This window comes from Lethenteron reissneri, chromosome 61, assembly GCF_015708825.2.
Source record: "Lethenteron reissneri isolate LAM-NWPU_2019-01 chromosome 61, ASM1570882v1, whole genome shotgun sequence".
Classification (NCBI taxonomy): Eukaryota; Metazoa; Chordata; class Hyperoartia; order Petromyzontiformes; family Petromyzontidae; genus Lethenteron; species Lethenteron reissneri.
The window spans coordinates 8,660,607-8,676,314 of NC_083839.1; the positions used below are offsets into that span (position 1 = coordinate 8,660,607).

General features: G+C 55.1%; 1 protein-coding gene across 1 annotated transcript in view; it reads right to left on the reverse strand.

Annotated features, from left to right (window-relative positions):
• LOC133358284 (electroneutral sodium bicarbonate exchanger 1-like) overlaps nt 1–15,708 on the reverse strand; it is a 50,473-nt gene that overhangs the window by 16,759 nt on the left and 18,006 nt on the right. Inside the window, exons 5-12 of the mRNA XM_061576520.1 lie at nt 13,892–14,113; nt 13,104–13,192; nt 11,842–12,001; nt 10,637–10,725; nt 9,928–10,074; nt 5,282–5,382; nt 3,236–3,410; nt 1,371–1,504 (exon numbers count right to left, since the gene is read on the reverse strand). Coding sequence (XP_061432504.1) covers nt 1,371–1,504; nt 3,236–3,410; nt 5,282–5,382; nt 9,928–10,074; nt 10,637–10,725; nt 11,842–12,001; nt 13,104–13,192; nt 13,892–14,113 — 1,117 coding nt within the window. The remainder of the gene's footprint in view (nt 1–1,370; nt 1,505–3,235; nt 3,411–5,281; nt 5,383–9,927; nt 10,075–10,636; nt 10,726–11,841; nt 12,002–13,103; nt 13,193–13,891; nt 14,114–15,708) is intronic.

The following is a 15,708-nucleotide window of genomic DNA, read 5'->3' on the forward strand; positions in this document are numbered from 1 at the left end:
ACGGGGGGGGGGGGGGCGACAGGTACGACCAGCCGTGTGCCCTACACGCACGGGGGACGGAGCGACAGGAATGACCAGCCGTGTGCCCTACACGCACCGGGGGGGGGGGGGCGACAGGTACGACCAGCCGTGTGCCCTACACGCACGGGGGGGGGGGGCGACAGGTACGACCAGCCGTGTGCCCTACACGCACCGGGGGGGGGGGGGGGAGCGAGGGGGGCGGAGGGCACACGTGGAGACGCAGGAGATGCACACCCCCCTGGTCAAGGGTGCCGCGGTCACTAGGAGATGTTAACTTCCTCGCCCGGAGGTCGTCGGTTCGATCCCAACCCTGACGCCTGTTGTACATTTGGAGTTCGCGTGTGCTGTCTCTCTCTCCGCGGTTGTGTGGAGTCTTCTCCGGTTTTTCCCCTCTTTGTTTAGAATCAACGTCACGCGTTTAGAGTGTTTGGCCGCTATACATTTTTCCGCGTCATAAGCCACTTCATTGAGCTGTCATTTGTGATAGCCAGGTCGTTTCTGAAAATAGATACATAGCTCAGTGGGCCTTAGATGGTAAAATAAAACATTGTTAATATTCTTTGGGTCTTTCGGTAAAGTCACGCAGATAGATTAAAAAAAGAAACAAGCTTGTGTTGCGATCGAAACATCGTAGTTTTTGGTTATTTTCTTTGAACCTATCTACGTGACTTTACCGAAAGATCCAAAGAATATGAATTCCTGCAGTCTCGAACGTTTTAAGTCAAGATAAAACATTGTTTAGTTTTAGTAGTTTAGCAGTTTAAGGTGCAAAGCTCCGGACTTTCCTGGTTTTTCCTCCGTCCATGACCCCTCTCTCTCTCTGCCCCATGCAACCACCCCCCGCCGCCGCGAGAATCCACATTATGGTGCGGTATGGTACGTTGCATCACCACCATCACCACCACCATCATCATCAACAACATCAGGAGAGAGGTATGAGCAAAGTATCATCTTCACCTCTGCTTCCTCCTCCATCACCACCTACTCGATCTCTACTCTGACCTTTAACATCACCATCTCACCTATACTGACCACCATCTCAACTCTGACATGGACGTGATAAATTGTCACCGTCTCCACCCTCACCTCCATCTTCACCCTGAACATCGTCTCCTCCACAGCCTCTTCAAGCTGGTGACGATGGTGGTGGTGGTGGAGATGGTGGTGGTGGTGATGATGATGGTGGAGGTGGTTATGGTAATGATGGTGATTATAATGGTGTTGATGATGGTGGTGGTCATGATGGTGGTGATGATGATGGTGGTGGTCATGATGGTGGTGATGATGGTGGTGGTGTTGATGATGGTGGTAGTGGTGGTGACGGTGGCATTCATTATTGAGCGACTCACTTGCAGAATCCGAAGAGGATTTTTTCAAAGACGAGTACTGGGCCTGTGCTGCCCAGGATAGTGAGAGGCTGCCCCGCGAATATGGAGAAGGCCAGGCCGGTCATGGAGGCTCCCAGGAGAGATTCCATGGCACTCTAAAAAGACAAAGACCAAGATCCCCCACCGGGAATGGTTAACAGACTGCCAATGCTCTCACTCCTCTCGCTTTCTTTAGAACTGCAGCTTGTTGTTGTGTTCAGTTTGTGGTCCTTCCCCCGCACCTCCGACGAGCACGGTTGGCTATGTACGGCGCGAAAGAAGTTCAACGCACACATACAGCTCAACATAAGAACCTTATGGCGGGACCTCGGGGTCCCATAAGCCCCCGGCTCTCGCGTAAACATTATATTATAATGTAAACAAAAACTTCGCTTTTTTCACCAATGGGTTTGAATGATGGTGGCAAGTGTTGTATTTTAAACTATGCATAATAAAACTGAAAACTACTTAGCTGGAGTACCTCTATTTAAATACACTATTTAAAAATAATTTACACCCCTCTGTCAATCATCGTGTTTCTCTGTGTGGATATGTGAACACACTTTGTAAACAGTACATAAAATAGTACGCATCTTCAATGCGCTGCTTATATTGTAACAAGCGTTTATACCAATGTTACTCTACAGATGCATACGGACAAGATAAGTATTATCAAACAGGAGGAATTAACGGTGCAACGCATCTCATCTGTTAAATATCTGAAGGTAATAGGATTGTCATCGATTGATCCTGCCTGTAGACATTGGTAGGTCACAAATAATCATGAAGATTAGAGAGCAGATTCACTGTATTGTGCAAACCGTGATGACAAATTAAGGACTTAAATATTCTTAGGTTTTTCGGTTAAGTCACGTAAGTAAAACATCAAAATAAAAATAAAATAAAAATAATAAAAATAATAATTGTGATTTTTATTATTTTTATTATTTTTATTTTATTTTTATTTTATTTTGATGTTTTACTTACGTGACTTAACCGAAAAACCTAAGAATATGAATCTTTGCAGTCACGAAAGCTTCAAATCTAGAATTAAGGACTTAAATCGTGTAGGCAGTTTGAGCAGCTTTGGATAAGACTTATGATCCTGCTCATAGCCGAGCATGGAGCGCATTCGCTTGTTCAGCTCTTCTGCGCATTCGTCCTCGCTGCTGCTGCGCTTGGACACGACAATGACAACAGAACTATCCGCGCCACGCGGGTCGCGGCGTTTTCGTGCGCGGTGGGACGGAGTCGCCAAAAATAAATTAATTATTAATCTCACTTCCATTTATCCCGCCATAAGGTTCGTATATACAACATACACACAACATCCATAACACAGGTTTTTTGGGTTCGATAGCGTAAATATATAAATGTGTCGTTAAACCCGCCACCACCTGCCAATTAGTAAGGTTTGTCACATAAACAGAATATGGCAATTACTAGCAGAGCACCGGTGTTGTGTTGGAGAGTAAATCCACAACATTTACAAAGTACGACGTTTCGTCAGGAATGACAACAAACTAAATCCTCCTGTTTCGTTCTATAAATAGAGGGATAGATGTGATGGCCAACTTGTGAGTCCTTCGCATGGGAAGGTCAAAGGGGGCCGGGGTGGATTCATGAATGCATATATACACACAACGTACATACAACATTCGTACAACATACATGAACGGGAAAAAGTGACGAAGCCTCACTGCGTGTCCGGACAGACGTGGCGCCGTGACTGCCTGGCCCCGGGGGGTGGGGGGGGGGGGTCGTGGGGTGGGGGTCACGGGGTGTTGGGGGGGGGGTCATGACCTCGTGGTGCCACCGTGCACCACTGCGGTGTGCGTGCGACTCACGATGGAGCCGTCGGTGGCCTCTCCCAGCAGGCCGCCGAAGGTGATGACGGGCGACATGCAGGCGCAGTAGAGGAAGAGGAACGAGGCGACGCACTGCAGGCTCGTGCCGTCGCGCACGTCGCTCCAGTACCACGGCGCCTTCCGCCGCACGTCCCCGACGAGCCCCCCAAAGAGCCTGGCAGGAACGAGAGCCGCTCACGCCGCTCGCGCCGCTCACGCCGCTCCACGGGGCCCAACAGAAGCCAGGAGATGTTAACTACCTCGCCTGGTTTACTAAAAACTAATGAAAACAATTTTTTATTTGACCAGGTGATGGCCCTCTGGGCTCTGTAGCTATTTTTCAGAAGCGACCTGGCCATCACTAATGATAACTCGACCAATTGGATTCTCATCGTCATCATCATGTCGAAATTTATAGAAGTAGCCAATTACTCAAAACGCGTGATGTTGATTCTAAATGTGTGGGGGGGGGGGGGGGACTGCAGGACCTGGAGAAAAACACGACCACGAGGAGAACATGCAAACTGTAAATATACAGGTGTCAGGGTTGGGATCAAACCCACGACCTCCTGTATACCAGACGACGGAGTTAACATCTCGCGCCCTGACGCCTGCTGTAAATTTGGAGTTTGCGTATCTCTCTCTCTGTGGTCATGTGGATTTTCCTCCGTGCCCTCCGGGGTTCCCCCTCTACATTTAGAACCAGCGTCACGGGTTTCGAGTGTTTGGCTACTGCTATACATCTCCACGTAGTGATGATGATAAGCCACGTGGTCGTGTTATCATTATGGCCAGGTCGCTTCTAAAAATAGCTACACAGCAGGTCAGCGGGGCCTTACACCTGCACAAATAAAACATTGTGTTTATAGCCTCGTGGTAGTTTAGCTCCGGCCTCGTTGCCGCACTTGCGTTTTACTTCGCGGAACCGTTGGGGGTTTTTTACACGTTTTTATTTAACTCACTCCGTCTGTTGTATCCTCAACTCTGTCTGTTGTCGTATCCTCAAATCTTGTGACTCAATTTTAACCCACTTCCCAATGTCGTATCGACTGAAAACTTGGAATACGCATGTCATACTGATGACAATTCTGTATTGTATAATAAAAAAAGAAAATTTAAGCAATATTTTTTTTATATGTTATGTTTCGGCTTGGGTCTAATTGTCCACGCTCAACTCACGTTGGCTGTAAATCACCACGGTCCCTTACGTTATGGCAAGCCTCGGGGACACTTCCTGGAGTCGTAGAGTTCTGCTATTACTTGTACGGTACATTTCATTAAAGCGTGTTTAAAAAAAAAATATTTTTAAACATTACTTATTTTGTCCCGTCTACTTTCGCTCACGGGGTTTGTCTGCGACCGTGCTGTCAAGGCCGTGAGGTTAACTCCCACAAGGCAGTGCGCTGCCCTATCTCTCTCTCACTCTGCGCGTGTTGAAGAACGGCCCGCGGAAATGGACGTGTCAGAACTGCTTCTTGAGATCCCGTCAAGTAGCAATTTCCCGCACGCCCCGCTATAGACAACAACCAATGTTATAATTGGTTTTTTACCCTTCTATCTGGCAACAAAACTGACACCTTTTTTACAAGGAGTCATGTTTGCATAGACCACAATACCTGCAGTCATAATGCAAAAAAAAACATAACTCTGATAATGTGCACTGTCCTTGAAGTTGATTGGTCCACACCCGAGACAGCTTTCCTTAGAGCCTAGTCTCACATGGGTTGGACCATATGACGCCAAATGTTGGGTTAGATCGTGATCTAACCCAACAAACTTTCTGTTGAATTATGTTGTTGTTGTCTGATTGTATTACTCTGTCATTATTATGATTATTATTGTAATTCGCTTTTATCATAGTTCTTCATTTAATTGCAATTTCGAGTGTAATCCTTGATATTGTTATCATCGGCTTTCTATGCCGCTTAATCCATACTTGTGAGCGTAGCTTTATGTTTACGTGCAGTGCTTTGAGATAACTTCAACATGAAGGGCGCTTCATAAATAGAGGTTATGGTTGTTAAGTATTATAATAATTGTTATTACCTGCCCGTGCGCTGGAGCTCAGGTCCCAGGCTGTGCTCGGGAGCTTTGGGCTCCACCCCGACTCCGGTTCCATTGGTCACCGGCGAAGTTTTCCGTTTCTCCTGTCCCATTCACCCGGGAGCAGTGAGAGACGTGGAACATAGACCTCCGTTCACGCGCAGCGCGCTCACCCTGCCTGCCGGCATCGGGGCTTTACGTTCCACTGAACAAATCGAGCAATCAGACGAGTCATCAAAACCAACTCGGCACCAACATGCCAAAGTAGGGCCAAAGTTCCACGCTTACTGGGAACCAACCAATGACACGGATGAAATCTAACCGACCGGTAACAATCATCAAAGAACTCCATAAGTCGAAACATCAATCATTCCATCCAATCGGAAATTAACCTATCTGTTTACCTGTAAAATAGTCCAATCAATCACTCAGCCAATGCCTCAATCACTCCATCAGATACATTAATCAATCCATTCATCAATCCATCAACCAATAAATCCGTCATTCAATGGCAGCCGCCCCCCCACTCCCATATCCTGCCTCCCGAAGGGGGGAAACCCCCAACAAGGCGCCTCCCGTCTCTGTCCCAGGCATCTTCTGCCACGGGGGCTGCCCTTGGCCTCATTGGTGCTGACCCTGGGGCTCGCCGTTGGTGGTGTTGTGGTCATTATTGTTGACGCTGTTGTCATTGTTGTTGTTGTGGCCGTTATTGTTGTTGTCGTTGTCATTGTCTTTGTTGTCGTTGTTGGTGCTGGGCCCACGTTGCTTGGTCCCGGGCCATGCTGCTTTACCCTCCTCTCTACCCTCGCGCGTCTCCAGGGCCCTAACCTCAACCCCCAGGTCCCTGACCTCCACCCCCAGGTCCTTGACCTCCACCCCCAGGTCCCTGACCTCCACCCCCAGGGCCCTGACCTCCATCCCCAGGTCCCTGACCCCCAGGTCCCTGACCTCCACCCCCAGGTCCTTGACCTCCACCCCAGGGCCTTGACCTCCACCCCCAGGTCCCTGACCTCCACCCCCAGGTCCCTGACCTCCACTCCCAGGTCCCTGACCTCCACCCCCAGGGCCCTGACCTCCACCCCCAGAACCCTGACCTCCACTCCCAGGTCCCTGACCTCCACCCCCAGGTCCCTGACCTCCACTCCCAGGTCCCTGACCTCCACCCCCAGGACCCTGACCTCCACTCCCAGGTCCCTGACCTCCACCCCCAGGACCCTGACCTCCACCCCCAGGTCCCTGACCTCCACTCCCAGGTCCCTGACCTCCACCCCCAGGACCCTGACCTCCACCCCCAGGTCCCTGACCTCCACTCCCAGGTCCCTGACCTCCACTCCCAGGTCCCTGACCTCCACCCCCAGGTCCCTGACCTCCACCCCCAGGTCCCTGACCTCCACCGCCAGGACCCTGACCTCCACCCCCAGGTCCCTGACCTCCACCCCCAGGTCCCTGACCTCCACACCCAGGTCCCTGACCTCCACCCCCCAGGTCCCTGACCTCCACCTCCAGGACCCTGACCTCCACCCCCAGGTCCCTGACCTCCACTCCCAGGTCCCTGACCTCCACCTCCAGGACCCTGACCTCCACCCCCAGGTCCCTGACCTCCACTCCCAGGACCCTGACCTCCACCCCCAGGTCCCTGACCTCCACCCCCAGGACCTTGACCTCCACTCCCAGGTCCCTGACCTCCACCCCCAGGACCCTGACCTCCACCCCCAGGGCCCTGACCTCCACCTCCAGGACCCTGACCTCCACTCCCAGGTCCCTGACCTCCACTCCCAGGTCCCTGACCTCCACCCCCAGGTCCCTGACCTCCACCCCCAGGTCCCTGACCTCCACCCCCAGGTCCCTGACCTCCACTCCCAGGTCCCTGACCTCCACCCCCAGGTCCCTGACCTCCACCCCCAGGTCCCTGACCTCCACCCCCAGGACCCTGACCTCCACCCCCAGGGCCCTGACCTCCACCTCCAGGACCCTGACCTCCACTCCCAGGTCCCTGACCTCCACTCCCAGGTCCCTGACCTCCACCCCCAGGTCCCTGACCTCCACCCCCAGGTCCCTGACCTCCACCCCCAGGTCCCTGACCTCCACTCCCAGGTCCCTGACCTCCACCCCCAGGTCCCTGACCTCCACCCCCAGGTCCCTGACCTCCACCCCCAGGACCCTGACCTCCACTCCCAGGTCCCTGACCTCCACCCCCAGGTCCCTGACCTCCACCCCCAGGTCCCTGACCTCCACCCCCAGGTCCCTGACCTCCACCCCCAGGTCCCTGACCTCCACCCCCAGGTCCCTGACCTCCACCCCCAGGTCCCTGACCTCCACTCCCAGGTCCCTGACCTCCACCCCCAGGTCCCTGACCTCCACCCCCAGGTCCCTGACCTCCACCCCAGGTCCCTGACCTCCACCCCCAGGGCCCTGACCTCCACCTCCAGGACCCTGACCTCCACTCCCAGGTCCCTGACCTCCACTCCCAGGACCCTGACCTCCACCCCCAGGGCCCTGACCTCCACCTCCAGGTCCCTGACCTCCACCCCCAGGTCCCTGACCTCCACTCCCAGGTCCCTGACCTCCACCCCCAGGACCCTGACCTCCACTCCCAGGTCCCTGACCTCCACCCCCAGGACCCTGACCTCCACCCCCAGGGCCCTGACCTCCACCTCCAGGACCCTGACCTCCACTCCCAGGTCCCTGACCTCCACTCCCAGGACCCTGACCTCCACTCCCAGGTCCCTGACCTCCACCCCCAGGTCCCTGACCTCCACCCCCAGGACCCTGACCTCCACTCCCAGGTCCCTGACCTCCACCCCCAGGACCCTGACCTCCACCCCCAGGGCCCTGACCTCCACCTCCAGGACCCTGACCTCCACTCCCAGGTCCCTGACCTCCACTCCCAGGTCCCTGACCTCCACCCCCAGGTCCCTGACCTCCACTCCCAGGTCCCTGACCTCCACCCCCAGGTCCCTGACCTCCACCCCCAGGGCCCTGACCTCCACCCCCAGGTCCCTGACCTTCACCCCCAGGTCCCTGACCTCCACTCCCAGGTCCCTGACCTCCACTCCCAGGTCCCTGACCTCCACCCCCAGGACCCTGACCTCCACTCCCAGGTCCCTGACCTCCACCCCCAGGACCCTGACCTCCACCCCCAGGACCCTGACCTCCACCCCCAGGTCCCTGACCTCCACCCCCAGGTCCCTGACCTCCACCCCCAGGACCCTGACCTCCACCCCCAGGACCCTGACCTCCACTCCCAGGTCCCTGACCTCCACCCCCAGGACCCTGACCTCCACCCCCAGGTCCCTGACCTCCACTCCCAGGACCCTGACCTCCACCCCCAGGTCCCTGACCTCCACCCCCAGGTCCCTGACCTCCACCCCCAGGTCCCTGACCTCCACCCCCAGGACCCTGACCTCCACCCCCAGGTCCCTGACCTCCACCCCCAGGACCCTGACCTCCACCCCCAGGTCCCTGACCTCCACTCCCAGGTCCCTGACCTCCACCCCCAGGGCCCTGACCTCCACTCCCAGGTCCCTGACCTCCACCCCCAGGTCCCTGACCTCCACCCCCAGGGCCGGCGCTAGGGGGCCACTGAGGTGGGCCCTGCACCACCCAGTGTCCCTGTGTTCCCCCTCCCTCCCAGCAGGATCTCACTGACATGGTGCCCCCCACAATTAATCTCTGCAGGCCCCCAGTATCCCACCACCCATCTTACTCGAATGTAATGAGAGCATTGCTCTTTTTTCATTTATATTATTCGAAGTCGTTGTTGTGCCATTTGTTTGTTTATGACTGTTGTGGTTGTTATGGTTGTTGTCGTTGCTGTTGTGGCGGCGGTTGCTGTGGATGTCGTGGTTGCGGGCTGTTGTGTGTTTGTTGTTTATTGCTCTTTTGATTGTGTTTCTTGTTGCTTCTTGTTGTGTTGTTGTTGTCGGCACAGTAGGGGGTACAGCTGGTGCAACTGCCATCATCTCAGTCAATTAACCCATGGTAACCTGGCTCTCTCCTGTGTGACCTCCTGCCAGCAGCGAGCCTTCGACATTTCACGTGGCCTCAAAGTGCACCGTGGAAATGTCACTGCTGCTTATTGGTGAATCGCGGCTGTATTGGTTGTCATTGATGTTGCTGTTGTGGCGGTGGTTTATGTGGATGTCGTGGTCGCGGGATATTGTTGTTTGTTGTTTATTGCTCTGGAAGTTGTGTTTGTTGTCACGCTCCCTTGCCCACACTGCAAGGGACCGGCCTCTTCAGCCATTTGAAGATCCACAAACAGGATCCGCCAAAAGGACAATCCACAAACTTGCATACCTGTCAACCCCTTATCAGTGCCCACCTTATTACAGACCAATTAAGATCTTCGTGGTCACCGCGTGCCCTTATAAATCTCAACGTTCATCGTACAAAGTGCCATCACAAATGAGAAACACAAACAAACAGACATTTATTTTTGCCCGTATTGAAACGGCCGTATGCCTTATGGACCTAAAAACTACATTTCCCTGTAGAAGAATACGGGGTGAACCATATGGCTTGACAACTATGTGCTCGACCCCGAGTGATCGCCGGTGATGACGATGTTGTTGTCGCGTCGTGGTGAATGGTGGCTGCACTGCTATCGGTGTTGCTTCTTGTTGTTGATGACGATGCCGTGTGCTCACCTGCGATGGCAGGTGTTTGGGGGGCTCGATGCGGATGGACGGGTCCCACTCGCCGGGGGGCAGCACCAGCACCTGCTCCATGAACTCGTCGATCCCGAGCAGCAGCTCGTGCCGCCCCTGCGCCCTGTAGGCCACAGCGTGGAACACCTGGAGGGGGGGGGGGGGCAGGTGAAGCTGAGGCGTGATAGGGACCAGTTGAGGTGTGATTCAGACAACGCTCGGACATGTGACACCTGTCTGAGACCAGGTGATGAGCCCAAGTAATGAGGACCTGCCTGAGATCCGGAGGCGGAGATGTCACCACGATGCTTGTGCCAGGCTAGGTGCACTTTGAGGCCAACGTGTGTAAATGTGGAAGGCTTGCTGCTGGCAGGCGGTCACGGGACAGATCCGGGTGTTGTCGGTCGCCATCGTCATTGTCGTCATCATCATCGCCACATCCATCGCCGTCGTCATATCACGACGCAGAACCGCGTGTTCCTCGCCTCCCCGATAATGTCCAGCGAGTTTATCGAGCAAAACTTGATGAGTGAGGGGTCGTGTTGCGGCAGCGTTGTCGTCAACGAAGTGTACGACGTGGCGGAACACTCCTCCTCCTTCTCCTCCTCACACCCCTCCTCCTGTGTGCGTGTGTGGTGCGTGCGTGGTGCGTGCGAGGTGCGTGCGTGGTGCGTGCGAGGTGTGCAAGGTACGGGAGTGGTGGCCCCACCTCGTCCGACAGGAGCGTGGCGATGGAGCGACCGATCTCACGGTAAGGACGGCCGCCTCGTACCGGCGGGCCCAGCAACAGGAACAAAATCTACGCATGCGCACGCACGAGCAACGATTCGTGCGGTTGGCTGCATATGGTGTGAGAGAAGTTCGGCGTACAATCTGTTCTCCTATAACGCGGTAGATGCGTTCATGAAGAGCACCGCGTTATAATAAATAATATATAGTATAGGGGTAGAGGACAGTCCGCGAGAATGAGTGAGATGCGTAACGCAGGCTGAACAAATACTACTGTGCGTGGGTAGCATCTAGAAGCATCCAGCAGCATCCCGCCTTGTGTGATGATGCTACGCCGAGGCAGCCAGACAATTGCTTATTCGCGTGACGTAGTTCCGCTTGTTCGATCGCGTTACATCCAATTGGCATCAGAATTATAAACAAATATGTTCCCTAATACATTCACCGCTTTATATCCAATTCGTGTTGTGAAACAACACACGGCACTATAGGAGAACAGACTCTACATACATTCGTACAACGCACACGGACATGAGCATGAACGTGCTTGTAAAGACAAAGATCCTCCCCTCCTTGTATAGCCTTAACAGACTATTGGGGCAAGTGCTGCTAGCGAGCACCTGTGAAGGCCGGCACGGCAATATGCCCGGCGCCTTTGTCTCCCTAGTGGTGACTTTTACACAACGCACTAGATACTCATTTGAGGCCAAGTCGACCTCGGGGAGGCCCAGGACCACTTTAAATAATCGTCACTGGTGTTGGTGGCCGTGAGCAGAGATCGAATTTGGGCGCCAGGTTCGTAGCGCGGACTCGGGGAACATGGGGACTCGGAGACACAGGGAACATGGGGGACACGGGGACACAAGGGATTCATCTTCAAGGGAAGACACAAGGGATGCGGGGGATGTGGGGACACAGGAGATGTGGGGGATGTGGGGACACAGGGGATGCGGGGGACACAGGGACACAGGCGATGCGGGGGACACAGGGACATGGGGTAGTTGGGGACACGGGGGATGTGGGGACACAGGAGATGCGGAGGACACAGGGACATGGGGTAGTTGGGGAAACGGGGGACACGGGGGATGTGGGGACACGGGGGATGTGGGGACACAGGAGATGCGGGGGACACAGGGACATGGGGGACGCGGAGACCATTGGGCCACAATCGCCGGTGGGACTCGTACCGCGTGGGCAGCGGCACCTCAGTGAGACCGGGGATGAGGGCGGCCCGGGAGAGGCGCACGAAGGCCACGAGGGGGCTTGCCAGGGCGTCCACCTCGCCCACCATCACGTTGGCTGCCTCCGCCCCCGGTGGGATCTTCCGCAGGAAGCTGAGATCCACCTGGCAGTCGGCGAAGGGAGGTGAAGAAAATAAAAGAGGTTTAATATCGCAAGCGCTCCACGCGCGTCATTGGCCGCAACCTGCTCAGGGCTGAGGTCGCCAGGCTGGGTCACCACTGCCTGGGGCATCTGGTCAGCTGCAGGCCCCAGGAAGAGCCTGGTGGCTACAACTATTCACAGAGCTATGAATCTCTTGTTGACAAGCGACTTGGCTATCACAAATGAAAGGAGCTCAACACAGTGGCTTTTCATCGTGCGAAAATGTATAGTAGCAGCCACATTTTTAAATAAACACGTTATGTTGATTCTAAATGTGGAGGGAAAAATCGGAGGACCTGGAGAAAAATCCACGCAACCGCGGGAAGAGAGACACACAAAACTCCAAATATACAGCATGCGACAGGGTTGAGATCGAAACCACGACCTCCTGTATACCAGGCGAGGTAATTGATATCTCATCACCGCGGCCGCCCAATCGGATGTGCAGCAATGTGTTATGTTGAACTTCTTTTGCACCGTATGTAGCCAACCGTGCTAATCGGAGGAAAACAAACACAACACAAAAAGCAGTTCTTAAGTATTTAGTTTTCAATTGAGATTTTAAAGTGCATAGCTCCAGTGACTTCCTAATATTTAAAGGAAGAGCATTGCAGACGGCCGCAGAGGCACATCTCAAAGCGTGTGATGCGGTGACCATCTCTCTTCGATCGCCAGACAAAAGCCGCTGCTGCGAGGATGGACTGGAGTTCGCTTGATGATGGTTTATTACTCCATGACGAGATCAGCTAAATAATTGTGGTTCATTTGTGGCAAGTGCTTGTGTGTGTAATGAGTGCAACCTCATGACGCATCCGTTCGGCAACCAGAAACCAATGCAGCTCGGTGAGCGCTCTTACAGTGTCTCGGCGGCCTCCCGGCATGGTCATCAAGCTGCCGTTTGTCTGCGGAGACATTCGTAACAAGAGTACGCCCCTCGGCGGCCCTACGTCCGCATCATCGCAGGGTCTCTCGAGAGACGGCGGAGAAGGGGGTGGAGGGGGGGCTCTCGGCCCTGTGTGGTTGAGCACACGCGCGCGTGAGCTGCTCGACCCGCACGCGCGCACCTTGCTGAAGTCCACGTTCGAGTTCTCTCTGCTCACGCCGCTCCGCGTCTCCCCATCCACGAGGGGCGACGTCAGCAGCGCCGCGTGTCCTGCTCACGAGAACGTGCGGCGGGAGATGAAACGCAGCCGGCGGGCACGATGCCACCGGTGACCCAGTCTCAGACCCCGCCCGTGACTCGGTCTTGGAACCCGCACGTGACCCGGTCTCTACCCCGCCCTTGACCCGGTCTCGGCCCCGTACGTGACCCGGTCTGTGACCCCGTACGTGACCCGGTCTCTGACCCCGTCCTTGACGCAGTCTCAGACCCCGTCCTTGACCCGGTCTCTGACCCCGCCAGTGACCTGGTCTCTGACTCCGTCCTTGACCCGGTCTCAAAAATTATCACGCTTGTACCGCGAGTGTAAGAATCGATTTTAATAATTAATAATCATTAAATTTACATTGTGGCTTTCGTCCAGGATCTCAAAGCACTGTACCAGACACAATAGCAGCAGCAAATACTCAACGTAAAAACAACTCGTGATTATGATGATGACTGTGATTTTGGATGGTAATGATGATAACAATGACGATAATGATGATGATGACAATGAAAATCATAAGAAAAATTAAGCTTATGATGATGAAGATATTGATAATCATGACAATGATGATACGGACCATAATAATGATGATGACAATGATGAAGATAATGATTATTATGGTGATGAAGATAACATTGAAGCTGATGATGACGACGACGGCGGCGAGTCGCCCTGCTGACCCCCCTCACGACGACGAGTCCCACCGCTGCGGTCGAGGAACTGGCTCTCCGAGTACTTCTTGCCGATGTCCGCGATGGAGCGCACAATGGGGATCCTGCTGCTCAGCCTCTTCTCGCTCTGGTGCCGCGGCGGCCTGAGGAGGATGCCGAGGAGCCGCTCCCGAAGCGCCTTGTCGCCCGCCACGCACCCCACCCCAACCACCCCCTCCACCGCCGCCGCCGCCGCCGGGTCGCCCAGTATCGCCCCTGTGGGGTCACGGACACGCAAACGGCGAGGCCTCGTCGTGACGCCGTTCGCGAGTGATTGCGACTAGGAGCCCACTAGGAACCCACTAGGAACCCACTAGGAACCCACTAGGAGCCCACTAGGAACCCACTAGGAGCCCACTAGGAGCCCACTAGGAACCCACTAGGAGCCCACTAGGAACCCACTAGGAGCCCACTAGGAGCCCACTAGGAACCCACTAGGAACCCACTAGGAGCCCACTAGGAACCCACTAGGAGCCCACTAGGAGCCCACTAGGAGCCCACTAGGAGCCCACTAGGAACCCACTAGGAGCCCACTAGGAGCCCACTAGGAGCCCACTAGGAGCCCACTAGGAACCCACTAGGAACCCACTAGGAACCCACTAGGAGCCCACTAGGAACCCACTAGGAACCCACTAGGAACCCACTAGGAGCCCACTAGGAACCCACTAGGAGCCCACTAGGAACCCACTAGGAACCCACTAGGAGCCCACTAGGAACCCACTAGGAGCCCACTAGGAACCCACTAGGAGCCCACTAGGAACCCACTAGGAGCCTACTATGAGCCCAATAGGAACCCACTAGGAACCCACTAGGAGCCCACTAGGAGCCCACTAGGAGCCCACTAGGAACTCACTAGGAGCCTACTAGGAGCCCAATAGGAACCCACTAGGAGCCCACTAGGAACCCACTAGGAGCCCACTAGGAGCCCACTAGGAACCCACTAGGAGCCCACTAGGAACCCACTAGGAGCCCACTAGGAGCCCACTAGGAGCCCACTAGGAGCCCACTAGGAATCCACTAGGAACCCACTAGGAACCCACTAGGAGCCCACTAGGAACCCACTAGGAGCCCACTAGGAGCCCACTAGGAGCCCACTAGGAGCCCACTAGGAACCCACTAGGAGCCTACTAGGAGCCCAATAGGAACCCACTAGGTGCCCACTAGGAACCCACTAGGAGCCCACTAGGAACCCACTAGGAACCCACTAGGAGCCCACTAGGAACCCACTAGGAGCCCACTAGGAACCCACTAGGAGCCCACTAGGAGCCCACTAGGAGCCCACTAGGAGCCCACTAGGAACCCACTAGGAGCCTACTAGGAGCCCAATAGGAACCCACTAGGTGCCCACTAGGAACCCACTAGGAGCCCACTAGGAACCCACTAGGAGCCCACTAGGAGCCCACTAGGAGCCCACTAGGAGCCCACTAGGAACCCACTAGGAGCCTACTAGGAGCCCAATAGGAACCCACTAGGTGCCCACTAGGAACCCACTAGGAGCCCACTAGGAACCCACTAGGAACCCACTAGGAGCCCACTAGGAGCCCACTAGGAACCCACTAGGAACCCACTAGGAGCCCACTAGGAACCCACTAGGAGCCCACTAGGAGCCCACTAGGAGCCCACTAGGAGCCCACTAGGAACCCACTAGGAGCCCACTAGGAGCCCACTAGGAGCCCACTAGGAGCCCACTAGGAACCCACTAGGAACCCACTAGGAACCCACTAGGAGCCCACTAGGAACCCACTAGGAGCCCACTAGGAACCCACTAGGAACCCACTAGGAGCCCACTAGGAACCCACTAGGAGCCCACT